The sequence below is a fragment of the Ictalurus furcatus genome, chromosome 14 (assembly GCF_023375685.1).
Source record: "Ictalurus furcatus strain D&B chromosome 14, Billie_1.0, whole genome shotgun sequence".
In the NCBI taxonomy this organism is placed as follows: Eukaryota; Metazoa; Chordata; class Actinopteri; order Siluriformes; family Ictaluridae; genus Ictalurus; species Ictalurus furcatus.
This window is the reverse complement of record NC_071268.1, coordinates 3,764,380-3,791,572: the sequence shown is the minus strand read 5'-3', so window position 1 is coordinate 3,791,572 and position 27,193 is coordinate 3,764,380. Positions and strand designations below refer to the sequence as shown.

The window sequence follows — 27,193 nt, the reverse complement described above, 5'->3', positions numbered from 1 at the left end:
GTCATGTAAAACTTTAGAAGATTTTATTTCTCAACAGGCCCCAAAAAAAAAAAAAAAAGTTGAGCATTGGGGGAGGACACAGAAATACAAAACCAAAACCCGTTACAAAAAGAAACCCTCGTCTCAAACAATAGCAAAAATGTTCAGTCTTTTATTTAAAAACTATAAACAGTCACCCAGTAAAGTAAGCCAACCTAGAACAGACTGTTAGGTATATGTATATATAATCACACACCCTACTGACACGGCAGAAATGGTGAAGTTGGAGGGGGGAAGGGGGGGGACACCCCGCTCGGATGCTAACACAACAGGCAGTTTATAAATGTTACACGACACACTCGAGGGGACGGGACGGGAAGCAGGGAGCCGGAATGTGGCATGGTATTAAGAATGAAAAAAATAGTACAATAAAATTCCACACTATATTAAGATAGAAAAAAGGGGAGGGGGGGGGTGTATACACACAAGAAAGCAAAGAACACAGGAGAAAACCTGTATAAAAACGCCATGATGTATTTAAACCAATTTACAAATACAAAAAGAATCGAGTACGGGCAGAGACGGCCTGTACGGTGACGCTTATAGTGGAGACGTGGAGGAGGGAAATACCTTCAATATTTGTGGAGGGGGGGTTTGCTTTTTTTTTTTTTTTTTGCGCTCTTCTACAAAATAACAAGATATATTATTCCATACTCTTTCAGCCAGCAAAATGAGTTCTACAAGTTATAATAGTACAAAAATGTGTGAGGGGGGAGAAAAACAGAAGAAAAAAAAAAAAGTCACAGTTCCACAAAGAAAACAAACCTGTTCCCCATCCCCCTCCCTAAACTTTACAGCATCAGTACCTTTGTAGAATATTTACAAGTTCTTAAGTACATTCATCCACTGCTGAATCACATCTCACCGTACAAGTCACCCCCCACCCCCACCCCCAAAAAACCTCTGAACCTACCGAGATAACGCTTCTCCACAGAGTGAACTCTCCAGTGGCTGCAGCGGCATGAAAGATTTTTTTTTTTAACTTTATATTTATTCACAAATATTTACAAGTTGTTGTTTTTTTTTTTCTCATTTAATATTGGTATTTATTTCAATAATAAATAAGTGAAAATATAATCGGCTCAAGTAAGAAAACCAAAGCTATCAACTTCTAAAGAAAAAACAAACAAACAAACAAAAACAAACAAAAACAATCCATCTAGCCACACCTCTGCTGCCCCTGCTCCACCCCTGCATCTACTGAGCCCACCCACTCTCCAAAAAATAAACCCCCCCCCAACCACCCCACCCCAACCCCTTCGTCCGCTACGGGCGGTTCGCTCAGGACCGAGGAGAATGTGCTCGTTTGGTTGAGAGTGGAGAGGCAGCTTTGTTCGGGGCTAGAAGAGGAGAAGGTGGCTTGTTTGGAAAAGTGTTGCGTGTGCGCTGGTTTCTGTGTGGCTGGTGGAAGACCCGTGGCAGTTTTTTTTTTTTTTTCTTTTTTTGAATAAGGTGAAGATGATGATGCACAAATCCCAACGCACGGAGAACGGAATGGAGGGAGAAAACGATGAACGGGGAGAGACAGAGAGAGGGAGTGAAAGAGAGAGAGAGAGAGAGAGGGAGGGAGGGAGGCAGGCATTGCCGACGCCGGTATCTCACGCACCAGGTACGAGGACAATAAGATCCGTTTCCTGTTCAAATGTTTTTTTGGGGTTCAGCTGGGCTCAAGCCTGCAGTGTGCGCGTGAGTTCGTAAAGGCATTTTGCGAGCGTGGTGGAGACCTCCATATTGCTGAGCGCCAGCACCGAGAGGTGATTCTCATGCCGCTTCACCAATCTACACACACACACACAACATTAAGCATGCCGATTCATAACCTTTGCCATCTATCCTCCGACGTCAATCGGCAATTTAGGAAAACCTTTTAACACACACAATTTTCACTTACTTTTGTCCACGGTCTGAATACTTGGCAATGTTCTTTAACGTTAAGGCAGCAGTTAGTCGAATGTGTTTGGTCAGTGGTCCCTCTTTATCATCCTGAGAAAGAGAACATGAGAACTTTGAATCCGGCAGACCGAAAACACCGAAACGATCTATAAAGAAGAATCTCTACAGGGAAGAGGAGACGACGGAGGTTACTCACGGTGAAGTCCCTGAACACCAGGTTGCGGGAGCCCCGGCGCAGGGCCATGAGAGCCGCGCTCGGGTGATTCACTATAGCTTTCTGTGGCCTGGGAGGAGCCGGGCTGCTGCCTGCCGGTGGGGGAGACCTAACACACACACACACACACACACACACACACACACACACACACACACACACACACACACACACACACACACACACACACATCAAAGGGAATCCGTTGTTGCGTTATAAATGCTGAAGATCTAATCACCGCTTGCCTTCAGTATTGTATTTAGAGTAGGGCTGCAGCTAACAATTATTTTCATAATCGATTAGTTGGCCGATGTTTATTTATTTATCGATTAATCGGATGGCGGGGGCGGAGCAAACGTTCAGTAACATTTTTTCATTTATTTATAATAAGATCCACAAACTGAGTATTAAAAATATAAACTTCAGACTAAAACCTCACACAACTGTTTGTCCAATTATATAAGACTGAAAAGAACCCAACACACACACACACACCAGAATATATATTCATTTAGGACTGTAGTTTAATTCAGTGCTTTTTGTGCATCTATAAAAAGTAATACACAAATACTATTTTATATTATATATATATATATATATAGATAGATATATAGTATTTCTGTATTATTTTTTATGGATGCACAGAAAGCACAGAATTCTACAGTCCCAGAAATCCCTGGGTGAGTGGAAGAACCAGTCATTCCCCAGGGATTGGTTCAGATACCAGGTTCAATTGCATTTTATTGTTGGTGTGACATTTAATTCGACTCTCTGAATTATATTTTGTTTATTTTATCCATCAATGCGACACCTGAACTTGTCTACCACTCATAAGTTTTTGCAAATTATCATTTGACTTGTAAATAAATTGAAAATAAAATCCATCAATGAACGATCGTCAGCTCAGCTAACGTGATATTTGTGAATGCACGTGAATAACCAAATTGATTCATTTTAAAACATCTCATTTGGATATATTTTCATACATTTAACAAAAAAATATATATATAATATGTATAATGTATAAATAATATATTATTTAAACATTAAAACTTTCCCATGGACCCCTGCAATTACACCACTGACCACTAGGAGTCGGCAGAATCACTGCACTAGACAGTAGAGTACAGGGTGCATAGTGTAAGTGTGGTCAGTTGGGACAAAACTTTAGTATTTACTCTCCGAAGCGTGTTTTCAGAAAAGAAGTAACGTAAACGCACCGCCCGCAGACCAACTAATCGATAATGAGATTCGTTGACAATTTTCATAATCGATTATTATCGATTTTATTGATCAGTTGTTGCAGCTCTAATTTAGATGTTTTGCACGACGTCAAAAAGACACACGGACGTGTTCTCGGCTCGACTCAAAGTTAAGGGTTACTACTCACTTGGAAGTGTTGGAATTGCTGCCTTGCGTTTCCTCCAGCTTGAGTCCAGCTAGAAGGGCTTCTCTAGAGCAGTGCTTGTCCTGGGGAAGACGCATTGGGTGTTATAGCACCTCCCTTCGTTCCCGGGTCAATAATAAAATTTCTCAAACTATAATAATAATAATAATAATAATAATAATAATAATAATAATAATAAGGCAGTGAGGTTCAGCAAACTCATCGAGGTCTGACCTGTAGATGTGTAATGAAAGAGAGTCTCTGGCGGGAAAAAGGTTCGCAGCCTTCCCACAAGCACTGGCCGGGATAAACCTCTTTATTGCCGTGTCGCGTAGCCGCATGGTAGAACACCTGCGACGGCGTCTCGAACCACCTGGAAGATTACACATAATGATGTGTAGTTCACTGCTGATTTACTACCAACACGACAGATTTGGACGGGACTAAATCCCACAAATACTCAGTAATAATTACAACCAGTGACCATCACTGAACCATTCAGTCACTCTCGTGTGCTGTAGAAGGGGTCTGAAAGAGACCACAGTAATGCTCTACTGCACATGAATGAACCAAAAACCCAAAACCCAGCGCAACCGATCAGCGCTACAAACCGATCCCTACCTTTTACAGGCCTGCCAAAGACATTTGAAGTTCTGTCCGGGTTTGCGCGTCTGTTCCAGAGGGAGCGCTGCGGCCTGAGGCCCGTCGCCTGGAGGAACCGGACTCTGACCGGCTCCCTGCGCGGTCGGAACCACCGGGGGTGGAGACTGTGCCGACACAGGCTGCTACACAGAGAAAAAGGGAAGGGTTCTGAATCAAATGAACGCCAGCGTTTACATTTCAGACATGTCACAGTACCGCGTCGATCTTCCGACTCTTCCCAAAGCCCAGTGGGAACAAAGAGAAAACGTTCCGACTCACGAAACCCGACCAGTAAGTATTCGAGCACGTTCTAGTCAATTAACAGAAAACATATGCGGAGGTTCCACCACAAATAAACTGCAGACACTGGGCCTCGATTATTAAGACGGATACAAAGAGAAATGTAGACGTAAAGGTTCTGGATAAACGTCTCGAGCGTGTAATTCCGGACCAGACAGAGTTTATAAAACACCACCACTCCCACTGTAATACTAGAAGATTCTTTAATACGATACGCCACCTTGATCAAAACTCCGGATCTGGAATCTTACTAGTGATGGAAGCCATTCGTAGGGTGGAGTGGCGTTATAAGTTTGATGTTATGACCAGATTTGGAATTGGCGAAGGCTTTATAAAACGGGTCGGATTGCTTTATACGTTACCGGAGGCTGCCGTATTTCCTAACGGCGTTCTCTCTGACTCATTTGTGCTTCCTACGGGGACTCGTCAGGGCTGCCTCTTCTCCCCTTTATTATTCGCCATAGAGATATGGCAATTTATTTACGGTGTTAGTATTGGTAACAGACGACAAAAGATAACGCTTTACGCTGATGATATTTTATTAACTATAACTAACCCGCAAACGTCGCTACCTGAATTAACTGACCGTATCGAGCAATTTGGAGTCATTTCGAGTCAGATAATGCCATTAGGATCACTAAACATATCCGAGCCTGTGTTAAGCCATACAAATGGTCTGCTAAACGCGTCACATATTTAGGTATCCGTATTACACCCAAACTTTCACAACTTTATGACGCCAGTATTAAAATATCAATATCCCGTATGAAGGAAGACTTCGCAAGAGGATCAAAACTTCCATATAATCTTCCCAAAGATTGTACACCCGCTATCAGTGACTTTTAAAAAAATAAATAAATAATTATTTGACAAATGCTGACATAAAAGATCCTAATAAAGCCATGTCTAAATTTAGTTGGGCCAGTAAGCGACCTAAAGTTAAACCACACACTTTACGATCGCCCACCGATACAGGTGGACGGTCACGTCCGAACTCCGTACGGCCAACGCAGGCTAGCGTCCTCCTAGATTGCATCCGTAAGCCTGAACATGCTCTGTGAGCAAATATAAAACAACAGTTTTGTAATCCAATTTGTCTGATCAACTTGTTAGATCGGAAATCCCTGGACAAGGTAAAAGAAAGCCCACTCGTTATTAGAGTTGTATAATCAGAGCTTGCCTGTCCTGTCCACACTGACCGGGAACGCAAATTTTCACCATGCTAACATGGGCAATCAATATTGTTAGCTGGATTCATGTGGGAATGTACAGGACATATGACTTGTTCCATAAGAGTGTTTTTATATCATTTGACGAGTTACATTTTAAAGCATGATATCCCCCAAAAACGATTTTTAAAAAATAAAATAAATAAAAAAATACTTGCAGATAAGAGATTTCGTTCAGACTGGACATGCTAGTCTTACCCTGAAGAGCTCCGATCTCTTTTCAGATAGATTATTTATATTTTTTTTTTTTTAAGGATACTGAAGTTAAACACTTCATATCTAAATTTTACTCTACGATAAGCCATGACAAAGCGGACGATCAGATTCTGTTGCAGGTGGCGTGGAGTAAGAACTTAAAATGCGACATGGACGAAGATGTCTGGGAAGATATCATCAGACTACGCTTGAATATCTCCGTCTGCAACAGATTCAAAGAAATGCAATTTAATATCGTACGTAGAGCTTATATACTACTGTATTTATTGTTTACAATGTCCTGAACGCAGTGACGGTATCAGAACGGTCTTTCGTTGTCTCTGGGAATGCCCTCTGGTTGCTGATTTGTGGGAACGGTGTGTGTGATCAGCTGTCTATGCTCACATGATGATAGTGTAATTCTGAATTTGACCACACTGCTGTCTTTCCTGTTCTTTTCACTTTTTATTTTTATCTTTTCTCCCCTAAACATTGTACATTGTTACCGCTCCATTTATTCATTACTGTTTATGCTGATTATTTTGAAAAACTCATTTAAAAAAAAAAAAACATAAAAAAAAAGATGGACACAAAGAGATTTATTCGGAAATCGTTCGGACAAGAAATTTGGTAACGTTCGCATCCCACTCGTGCTCCTGAGCACCTAAACCTCGACTCGATCGACTTCAAAATCAGATTAAACGCGTGGATTACTGCACTTTTAAACATGTACGGAATATACCATCGAGTTTAAAATCGACGCCCTTATCCGGAGTCGTTTATAGAAGAGCTTCGGAGTCTCGATCGAAACTCCGCCTCTTCGTGCTGGGGGTCACGAGGTCAGGGACTGAGAAGACCAAGCACAATTTCTGTGAAAATCACTCATTTTATATTCTATTCTTGGGATTAATGAAAGAATATGAAAAATAAAGTAAGTGAGCAAACACAAACTCATCAAGTAAACTAAGGAGGCCAGAGATCCACACCATCCTTTCATTAAGCTGTTTAAAGTCCTGTTAATAATAAAGTAATGTAGCGCGTCAATCATTTCCATACGGCAATATTAGCGTTCCTTTGACTGGTTTATGGCCCGATATCACGGTAGCCTGATGTGCCTCATCGTCAAGGAAACAACCGCACAGACATCACTGGCAGGTTGTGTAGGGGGTAATTATTTGGGTAAATAAATATATGGTTAATATATTCGTTTCTCACTTTCTAAGCTTCTGCTTATTCTACTACTCAGCGTGAGATTATACCTCAGTTCTCAAGTTTTACTAATTTTTACTTTTACTAACTTTGACAAAGTTTACAAATGAAAACGGTCAGATTATTATTATTATTATTATTATTATTATTAAAGCTTCTTTACCCTTCACCGAGTTTACACAGAATGGTGCGAAAAGCAAAAAACAACCCAGTTCTGCCGGACCGGATCGGAATCGGCTCGTTGATGCGAGAGGACAAAGAGGAACAGCCAGACTGGTTCAAATGGACAGCAAGACTTGTGTTAACTCCACGAATAACCACACTCTACAACCGTGGTGAGGTCAGATTCACCATGTCTTGGCTAGGTCAGAATACAAGATCGATTAATTTAATCAATGATTTTTTTATTTTTTTTTAATCGTAATTACTGGATCATAAATTTGTTGATTAGTTTACCTTGTAATCTTTACATTGTTCTTGTGGATGTGTACATAAATGACCGAGCGTTACAAATAAGCACCTTACAAAATGCTGTAACTAAAGAAAAAATGACTTTTCCCGTGGATGGCGTTTTAATGAAATTAGCAGAGTTGTTTATATGTTTTGGCACTTTGCCTATTTTTCCTTTAATATGCGTTGTAACTCGTATGAAAATATCATATGCAAATTTCTTCTTTTTTTTTTTAACCTCCATTAAGTATGGATAATAAAATGAAAATATCATATGCAAATTTCTTCTTTTTTTTTTTAACCTCCGTTAAGTATGGATAATCCAAAGTTTTACCCCCGATCAAATTTTTCTCTGTAATGCAGTTCAAACGGAACGAGGACTACGCCGCTATCTAGCCCCAGGCAAACGTATTCTATAAGCGTAGAAGAAGTCTTACCCGAGTGGTAGTTTCAGGAAGCGTAGCAGGCACACTGGGTCTCTGCTGCGCTACATTTTCTATTGCTACTTTTGCTACTGTGCTTGGGTCGACACCTGCCGGGACTGCCACCATCGTAGCACTGCTGCCAGCGTTGTTGGGGTCGCTGATGGTGACTATCCGCACTCCCACCTTGTTGGGAATTCCTGAAGCACCCCGCTCCCCATCTTCTGCTGGTCTCTTTAGGGGCCTGCTCTCAGATGTGCCATTGGTGGCCAGGTCTGCTCCGGGGGGATTCTGGGTGGTAGGTGTGGCTGCAGGTAGCGGAGAGATGTGGTTGCGAGGTGGGTGCTGTTGCCTCAAGCCTGTCGTGTCCAAGCTCTGGGCTGAGGGGCCATTGGAAATCTCAGCACTGTGACCCGAGCTTTTTGGCCCGTTGGCCAGGCGTTCCAGCTGCTCTGCTTTGGCAGTGCTCTGCTGGGGTGACAGCGAGTCAGTAAAAGTCTCATGTACTTGCTGAGGAAGCAGCACCTCCCCATTGCCCATATGTTTGGAAGCTTTATGATTTGGAATGTTTTTGCTTGGATGGGTACCACTTGTGTCCCCTCTTTCAAAGTCACATACCCCGTTTACGAGGGGCTTTCTGAATTCAGAGGGCGGGCCTCCCGATGTCGGTTTGGCCGTGGCATCGTTGCCCTGCACGGTGGGGCCATTGAGTGCCTGTGTGCCCTGCAGAGCCTCTGGCTGGCTGTTCCCTGAGTGGTATGGAGGTAGACTTGAGTCAAACTTCCTACCGTTGAGCAGCTTGGCCCCAGGTCCATCAACCTCCATAGGCTGCCCGTTGCTGGCTTTGGTGGAGACTTCAGTTACCAAGGAGTTTTCCATCACCTCGATCTTTCTCTCATGGACGTGAAGTCCTGTAGCGTCCTTGGCTTCCTCCTCCTTTTGGCAGATGATTTTGTCACCTCGAAAAGGTGGCACAGGTGTTGTGCAGGCAGACACCGGAGGTGGTACGGACGGGGTCAGTTGGAAACCAAGCGTGGGGGGTGACGCGTTGATGGTCAGACCAGTCTGTGGAACCAGTGAAGACGGCGTCCCCTGGCTGTTAACAGCAGCATTGGGGAAACTAGAGTTTGGCACTACCGTGAAGGTGACCTGGTTACTAGGTAAGATGGCGGCAGGGTTGGAGGTGGAAAGGATCTGCCCTGGTAGGATTGAGATGGGCACAGTCTGTACAGCTCCCGCACCTTGCAGTGAGCTTTGCATCAGCTGTACATTCAGCTGCGGTGTTTGCGGAGTTCCCTGGCTACTATTGGTTACCTGGTAAACTACCTGTGGGCTAGGTGCCCTGGTGCTGGCGGAAGGAGGAGGGACTTGCGGTGCTGGGAGAATAAGCTTACCTCCTGGCGTTGTAGGGCCACGCTTTGGAAGCAGCAATTGTTTGATCAAGCTAGATTCTGTGGAGGTAGTCTGGGCGGGGGCCATGGGTGGAGCCATGGGAGGGGTTGGAGGAGGGGGTGGTGGTGTTGGCGGAGGAGGAGGTGGTGATGTGTGGATCTGTAACTGCTGCTGCCTCTTGACAGACAGCATCTGGCTGACAGTGGGAGGAGGGCCCTGGCCGGGATTCGAAGATGGAGACAGCATCTGCGGACTGGGGCAAGAGCCGAGCTGACCAGGGGAAGAGGCTGGTTGAGGAGAGGTGGCAGGTTGCCCGGAAAGTTGGATAGTCTGGGCATTTTGCATGGTTGAGGGGTTGGCCAACACAATGTGGTGGATGGCTGGGGCAAAGGCAGGATTGGGCTGTGGATTAGGGCTGACAATAACCAAGCTCTGTTGTTGCTGCTGCTGCTGCTGCTGCTGTTGGTGGTGATGGTGTGGCTGGTGGTGTAGTGGATGCTGTGCCTGCAGGGCAGGTTTTGGGGCAATGTTCTGGAAAGTCACACGTGGTCCTTGGGCACTCTGTACACCTGCTACAGTGAACACCTGCCCTTCTGCCACCAATGGCGTACAAGGAGTGCTCGAGTACTGAGGAGGGTTGGCCAATACCACGGTATCCTGTGAGGAGGAAGCTTGCTGGCTCTGTGGGACCGGAAGCCGCTGTTGCTCCAAGGGAGGGCACGCTGCCTGTACTCTTCCTGTGAGTATGTGTCCCTGTGGTAGTGCCTTCTGTATCAGCGTTACTGGAGTATGCGGAAGGAGGGCTTGGGGTAGAGAGACTGCAGGGGGAATATTATTATGGTTGGAGGCAGGGGGAGCAGTGGGTGCTGTGGGGATGGAGCTCTGGATCATGGCTGTCTTTAGGATGTCGTTAGGCCGTGGAAGCATCGGCGGAGCTGCCGGGGAGGAAGGTGGTGGTGGTGGAGCTTGTGGAGCAGCGTGAGCTGGCACTGGAGCGATGGGAACATGAGGATGGGCCTGTGGTGCTCCATGAATGTTGAAGGCAACCGGTGGTGCTGCCTGGTTGGCAGTAAGGCTTGGTGCTGGTGCCCGGACAAACTGCCCACCCACACCAGGCGGCAACGCTAGCAAAATATACGCAAAGACGGACGTTAGTACAAAGAAATAAACAATATAACCCAAAAAGGCAACAAGCAGCCCAGTGGCCTACCTGATTGGGTGTGATGTGAAGGCTCTAAGGAGGCTTCGTGTTTGGGCCCTGGTACAGGGCAGGACTGCTGCTGCTGCTGCTGGTAATACAGTTGAATGGGGAGAGGAATTGCCCTCTTCCTCACACCAACTACATGGATCTGAGCTTGAGTGTTTACTTTAGACTCTTCCGCGCGTTTTATCGTATGATTCGGGAATACCGTCCTGTTAGAAACAAAAGGAATTCGAGCCCACGTGCATGAAGCATCAAAAATGATTTCACCACATAGACATTCGAATATTTTCTGTTACGTTAAGAGAAAGACGCACGCGCGCACACCTTAAGCATTTGTAAAAACCATTGGATGTGAGAACACCGCCGCGTGACAGCTTGCCGCAGGCTGCCAGGTAGTCCGAGTACATCTCCGAACGAGAAATGGAGCCTTCTGCCTGCGCCTCGTAATGAGCGCTCAGCCTAGTGAGAGAGAGCGAGAGAGAGAGATAGAGAGAATGTAATACACAATGTAATACATAAAAAGTGGTAGCTCATTGGGAATTTTTAAAGCGTGATCTAGCGTTTAACTCTTGATTGTCTTCGAGCCAGCGGTTTTCCCTTTAATCTCTCACACCCAACCATGGGTGTGCAGGTGCACACAAAACAATACCCCACTTAGACAGATAACCAAATCCAATCTAACTGCATCCAAACACAAAGTGTGTCAAAACTATTTCAGTCCACTCTTTGCTCGATCCCGGTGTCGCACGAGTCAGGATAAATTTGGAAAAGTAGCCTGTTGTGGGTCAGGAGGATTGGGTTCGATAAACACTCGACTTCACTGAGGAGCATGACTGTGTAGAGCAGTGCGTTTTTACTCGCACGTTTCTTCCGTATTCGGCTCAGATAACAGAGCTTACCGTAATATATTCGCTTTTAAACTGTTACCTTAAGAAAACTATTAAAGAAAAAATAAGAATAATTAGGATTTACCACTGAGCAGCAAACTTTTCTCCATCTATCTCTACGATGCCAGGTGGAGGGTTGGTCTGGACAGGAACTCTTGTCACTATGAAACCAGAGGAGATAAAAAGTCATATTTAGCATGAGAACATCAACAGGATAAAGATGACCACTATCGTTCAAACGCACATTCTAGAGCAGAGAAGTGTAATGTTTGTTGTGAACGTTAGAGGGCAGTGCTGAGCCATGAGATATAGTGCTCTCTCTCTCTATATATTTATATATATATATATAAAAACACAACAGGTTTACCACTGCTGTAAATTACTTCCTATCTGAGCAGAAAGAAAGATGTATGTGCTCTGAAACACTGATCAGGCAGAACGTGAGCTCCATAAACAACCTACTTCTCCAAAACAGAAGAATAATGAACTAAAACACCCCTTGTTTAACCTGAATGTAGTTTTCAAAACCTTGGTTTACGCCCTATTAAAGAAATCCTCAAATATACGAGACTATCAGAAGAAATGAAAGCTCTTACCTGTCACAGGTGCGCCTTGCACCGGAGTAGGTACGTTCTCTACGAGCTGCGGCCGTACCTCCGCCACCTGGCTGTTTGCGCTCTGGTGCTCGATCAGTTTAATAGCCGTCAGAGCTTCAGGTCCGAACGTGTGCAAATCGACCGACACTAGACGCACCAGGAGATCTTTATAAAAATAAATAAAAATAAAAAACACAAACACACAAGCAGTGATTTAGAAGATTATAGTTTGGAATCAATAATGAAACTAGATGCACGTGATATTTCACCGATCTCTAATTTATAACTGCATTAGAGAAAGTCTAACACAACAATGCGTCTATTGCTGTTGACGTGTTCACTTCTCCACGCTTTTGGGTTGTGTAGCAAGGCATGTCCCTTAAGAAGGTACGCGACTATTTTAAAGTATTTTAATACTAAAAGAGAAGACAAGCACAATCGATGCCTCAGTAGAGGATGAGCTTTTGTAGATGCGATACCTATGCTCCTGTCCACTGAGGCAATTTTGGAGCAGGTGATCTCTCCGAGTTCCGTCAACTGATAAAGCACCTCCAGGGCAGAGATAACCAGCATGATGTCTGGCAGGGTGAGCAGGGTGATCACCTCCCGGTACGACTCCTGGTCCACATACTCACAGATCAGAACACCGTTATCCTCCGCCTTGCTTAGGTTGCCCATGATCTCCATGGCTACAAAAAAAAATCAAGAGACAGAGAGACAGAGAGAGGGGAGGGAGAGAGAGAGAGAGAGAGAGAGAGAGAGAGAACACCAATGACAGCATGATGATAATAATATTGTGGTGGATGTGAGAAGATAAATAATGACTTAAAGCTACAGTATGTGATATTTTGTTTTCACACACACACACACTTTTAGCTTTTTTTTTTTCTTCTGGCTTTGGTCTTACCTCTCATTTTTAGAAACCGGTCCCTTGACATCAGACACTTTGTAATGGTGTGGAACATTAGGTGTGTCGTTCGGAAGTCCACTGGATCCAGCTGAAGCTGTAAACGAGAGAACACGTTTTAACTCGAGTACAGCGCTCACTCTATCAAACCAAACTATAAAACACTGCTACGTCGCGCCGAGACCTGCGGAGACCTGCGGAGAAATAAAAACGGCTCGGTCTGCTCCGAGACGAGAGCGGTTTCTCGATAAAAGAGGACGTGATGAGGTGGAAACCGACCTCTCCTGCTACGTTGGCCAGGGTGTCGAGGCCCAGCTGCCGCAGCGAGATGAACGTGCAGTGTGCGCAGAGAAGGAGGAAGCGCAGACACGTGCGGTTCACCGCCAGCTGCTTGACGTTGGTCTCCTCGAAGGACAGGTTCCTCAGGATGACGGCTACTTGCAGCACGCGCTGAGCCTCCACGTCAGACGTGCCCATGTTCCGCTGTGGGTGAAACAGCGAGGTCTGCACGGCACTCTGCTCCGTGCCATCTGGAGACAAGAAAACAACAGAAAAGCCTGGGTTTTTCTTTCTGGGTTAAACCCTCGGACTCCGAGCTCCTAACCTTTCCTCGAGAAATAGACCTGATTTTTCCATTTATCGATCTTACAGTAAAAATGTCTGCGCAAACCAAACTAAAATCGTCTGAACTACAAACTGCACCTGTAAAGCACCGAGTGCGTTCTGGACACACCTCGTGTACGCGTGGCCACGCCCACACAACTCCATAAAAAGGTCACGCGCACGGACAGCTCGGAGCACGAAACGAGCAATCGGAGGAAAAGGTCGTAAAACTGAAGCGGAAATTATTCTGACTCACTTCTATTGCAAATAAAAATTTTAAATAATTTATAAAAGTAATAATAATAATAATAATAACAACGACGATGACAACGATAACAACAACGATAAGAATAATAACGATAAATAATAATAAGCGAGCGCTAAAATCCACCAGATTATTTGTCCTAATTTATTGGTTTGTGTTTTCATTTTATTCGCTTTCTTTTTTACATTATATTTTTCCATATTATTTAATTAAGGTTGACAAAGTAAAACGACTTGTTTTCACAAAACGTATTACATTACAGTATTAGATCATTCATAATGACAGTCACTTTCACCAAGTCACGCTCTTAAGATCTGTCTGTTAAAGGATTCAGCGGTTTACGCCTGTTCACTGCGCCTTAAATAAACTGAAACGGAGAGCGAAACCATGCCGACGATCGCGCCGTCGCCACAACAGAGAAACTGAAGGGGAAAAAAGTGAATGAGCGAGTGCGTGTCCACCCACCTTGTGGTGTGCAGCTCTTGTCTGAGATGAGATCTTTTACTTCATTGTCTTCAACAATATCTTTCCAAAACTACGAACACAGATTTAAACAGATCCAGATTATTCGTCCGGTTTAAATAAACACGGATTACGCGTTCATATTTGACACAGCCGTTTCGTCCTGACCTTGGCGAAGTCTCGGGACGTTTTCTCCCTCCAGTCCATGCCGAATACAGCAGAAAAGCTACCTAATGCTGAGACACACCAAACAGAACGCTTTACTACACACCGTATACGAGGAAAAGGTTCGGGTTAAACGTAGCCGTAAAAGAGATCGTACAGTCGTCGAAGACTCCGGCGTGTGCCAGCAGCAGCGTGACGAGTTTGGGCTCCTTCTCCAGCTGCATGGTGTGCTTGCTCTCGTTGGACATCAGCATGCACACGTTGACGGCGAAGTCCACCTCGTTAGGAAGCCCCGACAGCAGGGACAGCACCAGTTTGTTGTAGTCACACGGAGGGACAAAATCCGTCGACAGCCCGTAGCTTTGGCGGAGATAGTCTGTCAATCAAAAGTCACACAAACACGCTTGAGCAAAAAAAAACAAAACAACAAAACACTTCATCAGTGTAAGATCAGTAATGACGGTCGTAACGAAGCAGAGCAGCTCCTAACAGGACACAAGAACAGGAGTCTTGAAGATCTGAACTGACTCATGACGTCCACCTTCTAGGGCATGAGGAGAAAGGCGTCGTACCTGAGACAGTGTGTTGCTGATAGTTGTAGGAGCAAGGTATTGCACCGATCGGAAGCGACGGTTTGGGGTTTCCGGGTTGCACCTCGTCGTCATCTTCTCCGAAGTGATGGACCTTCTCATACTTCTCTAAATAGCTGAAATGAAATAGAAAACGTTATCTAGGAGGCTTCAAAAGTGAACAATTTGCTCTGCTGTGTACGGAGAGAACCACCATGCGCTGTAGAGGTGCTGGTTATTAGATGCACAAGTACAGTTAGGCTGTGTGTGTGTGTGCGCGTGTGTGTGTGTGAGCGAGCGAGAAACAGAAACAGAGTATCCCTGCCAGCAGTCTGTCATTCAGAAAAGCCCCGTAGCCCTCAGCTCTTAAGGCAGGCTAATACACTCTTCACGCCTCGTGTTTGAAAACGCACGCGAAGGGGAACGGACGAGGCTTTCCTTTAGGCGCTGAATGGGAGAGCGAGGCTCGCGCATTTGCATCGAGCCCTTTCACATGATCAGCAGATGGTTCAAACATGTGGTTTACTTGGAGCGCGCTTCTCGGCAACACCTGCCAGTGCCGCTAGATTGTTCAGGGAGATTCGTACAAACCATCAATCATCCGCCTGCATTCACGTGCCGTTCCCTCCCCCTCCTTTTTTTTTTTTCCTTCTTCTTTTCTCTTTTCTCATCTCTGCAGCTCTCTGGAGTATCTCCTTATACACGTGCGCCATTTCAACTCCAACACAGCTTTCTTTCATAGCAAAACTCGCTAGGTCACGTGGAGGGTTAGGGCTTAGGCTCCACCTGATCTGAATTCTTTACCTCATTTGACTCTGGCAGCGGCGCTCCGTGTTAAGAGCAACCAGACTGCTGAAGGAATTCCTGAAGAGTAGGACAAGTGCACATTACATCACCATCCTCCTCATCATCATCATCGAGTTCAGGCTTGGGTCACGCTATAAACACTTGGATCGTTCACGCCGATAGCACGCTCTGTACTTCTTTACACCCTTCAAGCAGCAGAAAATCGGTAAACGATTATAAGCGACGAAAAACGTCTGTCAATGAGACGGTCATGCAAATTTTACATCAGTGTTATGGGACTAGTACACCTACTAACGCACAAAATAACACCGTGTGTGTGTGTGTGTGTGTGTGTGTGTGAGAGAGAGAGTGTGACTCACTGAGGCAGTCTCCTGAATGAGATTTCCCCTCGTATACACAGTAATCCCGCATACACTGACTAAACACTGCACCTCACACACACATACACACATACTCACCAGCCCTCAAAATTCAATCCATACACTTCTCTTGCATTTCCTTCACAAGACGAGACAAACCCTTTCCCTTCCCAAACCCAGTCTCGACGGCATCTCATCCTAACTAACATGCGAGCAGGTCACGCACCCACGGCCCTAGTGAAAGCAGCGTATGCAAATCCCATCATTCCTGGAACACGCCGTTTGTTTAGTTAAGCAACATACCTGAGAGAATTTAAGCTCTACACCGACACCGTGTTTCTCCCGCCACGCCCGAGAGCCGTGTACCATCTTCAAATGACCGGATCGATCCAACTTCCTCTCAGGATGTAACGCCGTTTACCAGACACAGTCTTTCAAACTTTCAACCTTAAAATCAACAGTTAATAATGGAAAAAAGAAAAAAGTACACGCACACCACCCCCTGCTGGAATCAGACGGCGTGGCCATGGGGTGTGTGTGTGTGTGTGTGTGGGTGGGTGTGTGTGTGGGGTTCTGCCCTTTATTACAGCATGTGATGATGAAAATCAGACTCCTCTCTGACAGAAAGTCTGCTGAAAAACAGCACATCTTTACGAATTAAGATCTTTAAGCTCTTCTGGAACGAAAAGTCGGAAACACTCACCTGTTCTGTTTCTGCCAGATGTGCATGCGCAATTGAACAAGGCAGATAAATCCTCTAATAAACACCCAAGCAGTGTGTGTGTGTGTGTCCTCTATAAGGACCTTACACCTACGTATCCAGTTATTGTGTTATAACCCCTTTCCGAGCCCCAACCCAAGCCATCGTAAGGAACCCCACAGACACATCAAATTCACAAAACAAAACAAAAAAAAAACCCAAGCAGGATGGTTTCTTAAGACCACGTGCATCTCTAAACGCAGCTGAAAGAGAACTGCACAAGAAGAAAGAGAGGGGAAAAAATATCCATCAATATCTTGTGCTTGAAACAAAGTAAACACAAGACTGATGAGATGCAAATACATAAACAATGTAGCTTTAAGTCCAGCTAGCATTACAAAACGTTTTATTTTTTTTTTATCTGCATGGTAAGACACAGGCGGACCAACTCCAAGTTTCACACAGGTCCGCTAAATAGTGTTCAATTTCCTCCGAGTCTGTATTCACCGCTTTCTGCTCCTAATTCGAACCAAACTATTCTCAACCATATTCAGATCAATCCATAAACGGAAAACAAGACGACGGTGCGCCGGTGCGCTCTGGTTCGACCCGATTAAAGATAAATCCACACTCCGATAGCGATCGCTGCAGCGCTTTACAACATGCGGTGGATAAGATGGAATATCCGCTGCCTTTCCATGTTTATTCCGCGTAAGCGATCGAGTTCCCCTTTCCCTCGTTTTTACCAATATGTTCACGAAGGAGTCACATGAGTGGAAGACGAGTGCAGGGCAGAGAGATGCGGCGTGTTGTGTACTGAAGAGTAATTATACTACACTCTCTACCCCACCAGACCTCCCTGCACCTTTTCAGCCCCTTTCGGGACACTTTCAGCCCTCGCGTCTCACCTCGTCTGTAACTCACTCAACTGGAGTGTTTGATGCAGCAACAACAGCCTGACAATGGCAAAAAGCCAGTCATGTGTGTTTGTGTTCTTATTTCTATCACACCACACACACACACACACACACACACACACACTACACGGGAAACTTCTCCACAAAACATGTGAAACATACAGTCAACAGGTGACGCTGCAGGACCGGAGCGTCAGCATCACTCTGGATGTTTATACAAAGAATTTCGGTTAAATGTCTATTTTTGCACCATAAATGATGCCTCAGACAGTACGATGGATCAGGACTTAAATTCATCTTTCAGTGTAAAATCTCAAAGCTCAGCGTTTCATGCACATGTGGACGAGACAAAATCAGTACTGGGGGCTGTATTACTGTACAGCAAAAAGAAAACAAGAGTAACGCCGGCGCAGTGTAGTGTCGGAGTGACGCCGGCGCAGTGTAGTGTAGGAATAACGCCAGTGTAGTGTAGGAGTGACACCAATGTTGTAGTAATGCCAGTGTTGTGTAGTGTAGGAGTAACACCGGTGTACTGTAGTGTAGGAATAACGCCAGTGTAGTGTAGGAGTAATGCCAGTGTTGTAGTAATGCCAGTGTAGTGTAGTGTAGGACTAACGCCAGTGTAGTGTAGGAGTAATGCCAGTGTTGTAGTAATGCCAGTGTAGTGTAGTAATAATGCAAGTGTTGTGTAGTGCATTGTAAGAGTAATGTAAGTGTAGTGTAAATGTAGTGTAGTGTAAATGTAATGCAATTGCAGTGCAAATGTAGTGCATATGTAGTGTAGTGCAAACGTTGTGCATATGTAGTGTAGTGCAAATAGAGTGAAGTGTAGTGCAAATGTAGTGTAGTATAAATGTAGTGTATATGTAGTGTAGTGCAAATATAGTGCATATGTAGTGTAAAGCAAATGTAGTGCATATGTAGTGTAGTGCAAATGTAGTGTAAAGCAAATGTAGTGCATATGTAGTGCAGTGCAAATGTAGTGCAGTGCAAATGTAGTGCATATGTAGTGCAGTGCAAATGTAGTGCAAATGTAGTGTAAATGTAATGCAGTGTAAATGTAGTGTAAATGTAGTGCAGTGCAAATGTAGTGTAAATGTAGTGCAGTGCAAATGTAGTGCAGTGCAAATGTAGTGTAAATGTAGTGCAGTGCAAATGTAGTGTAAATGTGTAGTGCAAATGTAGTGCATATGTAGTGTAGTGCAGTGCAAATGTAGTGTATGTGTGTAGTGCAAATGTAGTGCATTTGTAGTGTAAATGTAGTGCAGTGCAAATGTAGTGCATATGTTGTGCAGTGCAAATGTAGTGCATATGTTGTGCAGTGCAAATGTAGTGCAGTGCAAATGTAGTGCAAATGTAGTGTAGTGCATATGTGTAATGCATATGTAGTGCAGTGCAAATGTGTAGTGCATATGTAGTGCAGTGCAAATGTAGTGTAGTCCAAATGTGTAGTGCATATGTAGTGCAGTGCAAATGTAGTGTAGTGCATATGTGTAGTGCATATGTAGTGCAGTGCAAATGTAGTGTAAATGTAGTGCAGTGCAAATGTAGTGCATATGTGTAGTGCATAAGTAGTGCAGTGCAAATGTAGTGCAAATGTAGTGTAAATGTAGTGCAGTGCAAATGTAGTGTAGTGCATATGTAGTGCAGTGCAAATGTAGTGTAGTGCAAATGTAGTGCAGTGCAAATGTAGTGTAAATGTAGTGCAGTACAAATGTAGGGTAAATGTAGTGTAGTGCAAATGTAGTGTAAATGTAGTGTAGTGCAAATGTGTAGTGCATATGTAGTGTAGTGCAAATGTAGTGTAGTGCATATGTGTAGTGCATATGTAGTGCAGTGCAAATGTAGTGTAAATGTAGTGTAGTGCAAATGTGTAGTGCATATGTAGTGTAGTGCAAATGTAGTGTAGTGCATATGTGTAGTGCATATGTAGTGCAGTGCAAATGTAGTGTAAATGTAGTGTAGTGCAAATGTGTAGTGCATATGTAGTGCAGTGCAAATGTAGTGCATATGTGTAGTGCATATGTAGTGCAGTGCAAATGTAGTGTAAATGTAGTGTAGTGCAAATGTGTAGTGCATATGTAGTGTAGTGCAAATGTAGTGTAGTGCATATGTGTAGTGCATATGTAGTGTAAATGTAGTGCAGTGCAAATGTAGTGCATATGTGTAGTGCATATGTAGTGCAGTGCAAATGTAGTGTAAATGTAGTGCAGTGCAAATGTAGTGCATATGTGTAGTGCATAAGTAGTGCAGTGCAAATGTAGTGCAAATGTAGTGTAAATGTAGTGCAGTGCAAATGTAGTGTAGTGCATATGTAGTGCAGTGCAAATGTAGTGTAGTGCATATGTAGTGCAGTGCAAATGTAGTGCATATGTAGTGTAGGGCATATGTGTAGTGCATATGTAGTGCAGTGCAAATGTAGTGCAAATGTAGTGCAGTGCAATTGTAGTGCAAATGTAGTGCAGTGCAATTGTAGTGCAGTGCAATTGTAGTGCACATGTAGTGCAGTGCACATGTAGTGCAGTGCAAATGTAGTGCAGTGCAAATGTAGTGCAGTGCAAATGTAGTGTAAAGTAAGTGTAGTGTAAACGTAGTGTAAAGTAAGTGTAGTGTAAACGTAGTGTAAAGTAAGTGTAGTGTAAAGTGTACGTGTAATGTATGTAAGTGTAGTGTAAAGTATAGTGTAAGTGTAGCGTGTAAATGTAGTGTAAAGTAAGTGTAGTGTGTAAATGTAGAGCAAAGTGTAGTGTGTAAATGTATTGTATAGTGTAAAGTAAGTGTAGTGTAAAGTAAGTGTAGTGTGTAAATGTAGTGTAAAGTAAGTATAGTGTTTAAATGTAGTGGAGTGTAAATGTAGTGTATAAATGTAGTGTAAAGTAAGTATAGTGTAAAGTTAGTGTAGTGTATAAATGTAGTGTAAAATAAGTATAGTGTAAAGTAAGTGTAGTGTTTAAATGTAGTGTAGAGTGTAAGTGTAGTGTATAAATGTAGTGTAGTGTATAAATGTAGTGTAAAGTAAGTATAGTGTAAAGTAAGTATAGTGTAAAGTAAGTGTCGTGTTTAAATGTAGTGTAGAGTACAAATGTATTGTAGTGTATAAATGTAGTGTAAAGTAAGCATAGTGTAAAGTAAGCGTAGTGTAAAGTACGTGTAGTGTAGAGTGTAAATGTAGTGTAGTGTATAAATGTAGTGTAAAGTAAGTGTAGTGTAGTGTATAAATGTAGTGTAAAGTAAGCGTAGTGTAAAGTAAGTGTAGTGTAGAGTGTAAATGTAGTGTATAAATGTAGTGCAGTGTATAAATGTAGTGTAAAATAAATAGTGTTTAAATGTAGTGTAGAGTGTAAACGCAGTGTAGTGTATAAATGTAGTGTAGTGTATAAATGTAGTGTACAGTAAGTATAGTGTAAAGTAAGTGTAGTGTATAATTGTAGTGTATAAATGTAGTGTATAATTGTAGTGTATAAATGTAGTGTAGTGTAAAGTAAGTGTAGTGTATAAATGTAGTGTACAGTAAGTATAGTGTAAAGTAAGTGTAGTGTTTAAATGTGGTGTAGCGTGTATAAATATAGTGTAAAGTAAGTGTAGTGTATAAATGTAGTGTAAAGTAAGTGTAGTGTATAAATGTAGTGTAAAGTAAGTGTAGTGTATAAATGTAGTGTACAGTAAGTATAGTGTAAAGTAAGTGTAGTGTTTAAATGTAGTGTAGAGTGTATAAATGTAGTGTAAAGTAAGTGTAGTGTATAAATGTAGTGTAAAGTAAGTGTAGTGTATAAATGTAGTGTAAAGTAAGTGTAGTGTACAAATGTAGTGTAAAGTAAGTGTAGTGTATAAATGTAGTGTAAAGTAAGTGTAGTGTATAAATGTAGTGTAGTGTATAGTAAGTGTAGTGTACCGCATAAATGTAGTGTAAAGTAAGTGTAGTGTTTAAGTGTAGTGTATAAATGTAGTGTAGATTGTATAAATGTAGTGTAAAGTAAGTGTAGTGTTTAAATGTAGTGTAGATTGTATAAATGTAGTGTAAAGTAAGTGTAGTGTTTAAATGTAGTGTAGATTGTATAAATGTAGTGTAAAGTAAGTGTAGTGTATAAATGTAGTGTAAAGTAAGTGTAGTGTATAAATGTAGTGTAAAGTAAGTGTAGTGTATAAATGTAGTGTAAAGTAAGTGTAGTGTATAAATGTAGTGTAAAGTAAGTGTAGTGTATAAATGTAGTGTAGTGTATAGTAAGTGTAGTGTACAGCATAAATGGAGTGTAAAGTAAGTGGTGTGTGTTGTGGTTCCTTGAGCAGGGCGATCACACGGACGCCGGTAAAGTCGCTGAAGGATGTAAACACAGCCGCGTGTGTGTGTGTGAGTGTGTGTGAGAGAGCGAGAGAGAGCTGGATGAGGAGGAAACTTACCGCAGATAGTACTGCTTCAGAACAAAAGCAGCGTTAGAGCAACTCCTGGGAAAATTAAACTCTTCTCCAAGTTCCGACCACTGATTTTTATCCGAGACCTGAGAGTTAAAAAGGAAAGAAAAAACAAAAACAAACACACACACACAGTTAACTCCATGTATGATTATGGTTTAAAAGAAGTTGGTTACTCTGTAGATTTGGGCGACTTTGTTGTGTGTGTTTGCTCGATAGCCGGTAACCAGCAGTCTGAATCAGGTAGCTTGCTAACCCCTTGTTAGCATTCCCGGCTAACGCTACTTTTATTTATCCTTTTAAAACCTCCTCGTGAGTCCTGGGAGCACCGAGGGCTCCCGGTTCCCGAGCACAGCAGCCCCGGTCCAGCTGAGAGACGGCGGCGGCTACATTTTGCGAGTTATTTCCCAGTATTCCGTCCACAGGCCTGTGTGAGGCCTACATTTCAGCCCTTAGCCACCAAGCCCCAGCCAGCTATGGCGAATTTGCCCAACTTCCTCGACAGGAGAGCGGGCAGAACGGCGCGGTGAAGCCCCGCGGCTCGGTGATGGACGAAACTCGGGGCTAAAACGTGCCGCTCAGTTCGAGCCGCTCTTCAAACTGCACTCACACACTCTCACTCTCACACACACTCACACACTCTCTCTGCTAGAGCCGCTAACGTCCGGACTCGATTCATAGCTTCTCTCTTCTCACACACAGAGAAGAAGCCCTGCTAGCACACTGCCGGCCGAGCGAGGCCGTGATCGCGCAAACAACACACACACAAAGTGCACAATTTCAGCCTGGAGCTCGGGTTTTCCGGCGCGTGCCGGTAAAGTGAGGACTGGCGGTTACTTTTTGTTATAATCGGGACGCCACTCACCTTCGCGAAGCCGCCTAAAGAGACGACTCTGACATACAGAGCGCTCAGGTCCAGCTCCTTTCCCCCGACCACCGGGACCTTCTTAAACGGCGATCTGCGGAGAAATAAAACAGTCCGGTGAGCACGGTAAAGCCTGCACGAGCCTCCAAACCGACCGACTCGCGCGCACGAGCGCGGTTTAAAGTTATATATTATATTGAAGAATCTCGCTCACCCTCTGCTTTGGTGAAATTGCCGCAGCTCGTCCAGGAAAGCTAGTCCTTTCCTCCGCTGCTCGGGTACATTTTTCCCCGTCGAATTTGCCATCATGTCGATCCGCAGAATCGGCCCGAACCACGCTCTCTGGCTGCCTAAGACACCGGGGAGCCCATTCTCCGGCAGCGCGCGGTGCCTCGCCACGCTGAGTGTTTTAAAAAAGTTAAAGAAATGGCAGATGGAGAGAAGAGCGCCAGCTCGCTAATAAGGTCTGTTACACACACACACATACACACACACACAACATACACACGGCTAACAAACAGGGGGAGAAAAAAACCGAGCCCGATCCCAAGTTCACCCAAACAACCGGATCTAACGGCGCACTAAAACCGTCATGGTCCAAAGACGATCGATTTCAAACGGCCGTGTTCGGGTTTGGAGTGGATCTGACAGTGTGTGTGAGTGTGTGTGCGCGAATTGCTCGCTCACTCGCGCGCGCGCGCACGCTCACATATACACACACGCTCAGTGTGTGAAGCAGCAGCCACTCTCAGACAAAAAGAGCCGTGAGGCCGCGGGGAGAAAAGCCTCGGCCGCACTTCAGCGCCCTCTACAGGTAGCACGGCGCACTGCAGCTCCGTCCAACCGCGCTTTATCTGAACAATAGAGGAGCTTCTGTTTTTCCTCTCTCTCTCTCTCTCTCTCTCTATCTCTCTCTCTCTCTCAGGGCTCGTCTTTAAACTTCGGAGATCCGTTAAAACGGAACAAAGTGATAACACGATAACATTCATTACACACACACACACACACATAAACTCAGGAATATGATGGCCTTATCCTCTATGAATTTCCATTGAAATAAAATAAACACCTAATCATACTCAACTTGAACTGATTTAGAACTTTCTGGTATGCTCGATTATATTTTTATTCATGTTCCAATTCTATTTCTATTATTCCATATTTATTCCAATTCTATTTCTATTCTATTATTATTCTATTATATCGGATTATATTTGCCGATGTTCCAATGCTCGGTTATATTTTCCGATGTTTTAATGATGGGATAAGTCAGTATTTTCAGTATTAATTGTTATAAACTTGTCTACTTGTATATTTTCAGACTCTATAAAACCTCGCGCGCGATGGCTAGCCGTTACTAATAATTTAGAAATGATAACATTTCTTCCCTGAAGAGAAGAGAAGAGAAGAGAAGAGAAGGGAAGGGAAGGGAAGGGAAGGGAAGGGAAGAGCGCGGTGTCTGTTTGAGATTAAATGTGAATTTGTTCCTGCTCCCTAACCCCAGGCGGATGTGTTATCCTCTAGCCGGGGTTACTACTGTTTCAACCATTACACGCTCGTACCCCTGTGAGCGCTGTCACAAAATGGCGGAGAGCAACATCAAAAGACCCCATTTTGTCACACCGACGTTACTCGGTACTCACTCGGAAACAACTTTATGCGGCGGAATTATCACGAGACGACGTTTGTCAAACGTTACGTCGACGAAACGCCGCCTGGTCGCTGATCCGCGGCGACATGGCGAACTCGGGTTAGCTGCCGCCCGCGCGCGCGCTGGTTCATTAGCTTAGCACCCACTCTCACGCGACCTTAATTTGAAAAATAACAGTTTTAACGGTCACCTTCTACGTCATAAACCGAAAACAATACAATTTAATAATCATTATTTATGACACTGTGTACTCGGGGTGCAGCCAGGGGGTGAGCGGAACCGGAGATTTGGGATGTAAACACAAGCCGTGGGGCGTCTCTGGGTTATTTAACCTAAATCTGACCCGTGTATGAAACTAAGCTAAGCTAGGCTAACTGATAGCTCTAGTTAAGACGAGTGTATTTCTGAAACACCTGCTGACTAGTTACTGGTTACCTGAATGCCTTGCTATATTTTAGCAAATTTTGTTCAAAAATATTTATTAACTAGCTAGTCGTCTGGTAACTTGTCCTGGAATCAGGGAACAACATCAGCAGCTTGGTTTAACACCTCTCTCTCACACACACACACATTCATTCATACAAGTGTAGAACCTGAAGACATTTTCATTTTAATCCACTGTATTTACATCATCCACATGTTTAACAGTTTGAGTACTCAGCACTTAATGACAGGAGTGGGAGTGAATGTGTGATATCTCCTGGTTGTATTTACATAAAGAACTGACCTTTTCTTTCCTGTAGAGGTCGCCAGAGAGTCAGTAAACTGGTCCAACACTAGACAACCATCGGGTTTAAAAGTGCAATAGAAATTTGTTTTGTTTCTTACTAATACAAATAACATGTAGAAAGTTTTTAAAATAATAATGGTTTAAGCCATGGTCTCAGGACAAAAGTATTACATGGATGAGGAAACCCGCTTGAAAAACCGTATTCCGGTCCGGAAAGTTTGTGTTTGCATGCGCCTTCTGTCAGTCAACTTATAGACACGCCCCTTAGCACTTTCACTCCGCCCTCAGCTAGCATGCTAATACCACAGCTTAGTGCTCATAAGAGCTTATTACAGAGGGGAAAAGGGACAGCGACTGCACGTGTGTGGGAAAGAAGATATTGCAAGAGCATTACATTTTTCTTTGTTTAGAACGTATAGAATAAATGTTCCTAAGAAAACGCCGAGACGTCTTACGAGGGACAGCAGTTCAGGTGTAAATGTGTTGAACTGTTCTCATTCCTGTTCATTTCTTATGTAATTAGAAGCAAATTTGATGATTTGTAATAGTGTTATGTTAAAAGAATGTGTTATCGGAAAAGGTTGCTATAGTGAATCTGATAAGTATACAGTATGATGATTATAATAATGCACAGCAAGGCATTATATCAAGCTGGAACTCTTAATTGTATTTTATGGAGGAATACATGCAACCATAATCAGTCAAATATTTGTTTTTCAGACATGTTATAATATGTCAGTCAGATTCTGAACATAAACAGTTACATACTTGGTCACTAGATGGCAGTACATATTCAAAAACATGTCGGGGGTAAAAGACATTATATTTAATAACCCTGCCTATACAAAGGCATATACATTACATTTAATAACCCCCCCCCCCCCCCAATACTATGTTGAGTGTCTAGAAAAGCGCTATATAAATATAACTAACCAACCTTCCAATCCCACCTCCACCCTGTGCATGTTGAGTTTGCATGTTGTCCCCATGCCTCAGGGGTTTCCTTCAGGTACTCTGGTTTCCTCCCCTAGTCCAAAGACATGCATTGTACACTGAAATTATAGTGTGTGAATGTGTGTGATTGTGATGGGTTGGCACCTTGTGCCCCAAGTTTTCTGGGATAGGGACAGGCTCCCCGCAACCCTGTGTAGGATAAGCAGTACAGAAAATGGATAGATGGATGGTAGGTTGTCTTTGCCACTGACCCCTCTGGCTTGTTTATTAAGGACCTAGATCCAAATCTTAAAGTTTAAAGCTGCTTTGTGACAATATCTAATGTTAAAAGTGATATACAGTCCTGATTTTGTGTATGCATCATACTAAATAGTTTTACATCTTCAAACAAAATACAACATAAAACAAAGACGACCCGTGTAACCATGTGTAAAACTAACTGCCCCCTTAAACCTAAAATCTGGTTGTGCCACCTTTAGCAATAATAACTGAAACCAAACACTTCCGAGAACTTGAGATCAGTCTTTTTCACTCACTCCTGTGTTCGGGATCATCGTCTTGCTGCGGAATCCAGTTGCGCTTGAGTTTCAATTTACGTACTGAAGACCGGACATTCTCCTTTAGGATTTTCTGCTAGAGAACAGAATTCATGTTTCCCTCAATTAGTGCACATTGCCCAGACCCTGAAGCAGCAAAGCATCCCCACACCATCACACTTCCACCACCATGCTTGATCATAGGTATGATGTTCTTTTTGTGGAATTTGATGT

The 27,193-nt window shown here is 43.6% G+C and overlaps 1 protein-coding gene across 2 annotated transcripts; it reads right to left on the bottom strand.

Annotated features, from left to right (window-relative positions):
- Positions 1 to 1,284: 1,284 nt before the first annotated feature.
- On the bottom strand, positions 1,285 to 25,991 carry arid2 (AT rich interactive domain 2 (ARID, RFX-like)). Of its 2 annotated transcripts, none has more exons than XM_053640834.1 (22): positions 25,467 to 25,991; positions 23,303 to 23,488; positions 23,089 to 23,182; positions 22,212 to 22,309; positions 15,034 to 15,167; positions 14,619 to 14,837; positions 14,465 to 14,532; positions 14,300 to 14,369; positions 13,246 to 13,496; positions 12,967 to 13,063; positions 12,539 to 12,748; positions 12,060 to 12,224; positions 11,549 to 11,624; positions 10,901 to 11,035; positions 10,583 to 10,785; positions 7,996 to 10,496; positions 4,155 to 4,318; positions 3,768 to 3,906; positions 3,537 to 3,616; positions 2,129 to 2,255; positions 1,931 to 2,022; positions 1,285 to 1,818 (listed from the first exon to the last, which is right to left on the bottom strand). In XM_053640834.1, the coding sequence occupies exons 1-22, from the start codon at positions 25,580 to 25,582 to the stop codon at positions 1,707 to 1,709; spliced, it is 5,337 nt and encodes a 1,778-aa protein (XP_053496809.1). In that variant the 5' UTR covers positions 25,583 to 25,991; the 3' UTR covers positions 1,285 to 1,706. The 2 variants fall into 2 exon arrangements, with proteins under 2 accessions (XP_053496809.1, XP_053496810.1); XM_053640835.1 differs by lacking the exon at positions 25,467 to 25,991 and adding an exon at positions 24,732 to 24,937.
- Positions 25,992 to 27,193: the final 1,202 nt, after the last annotated feature.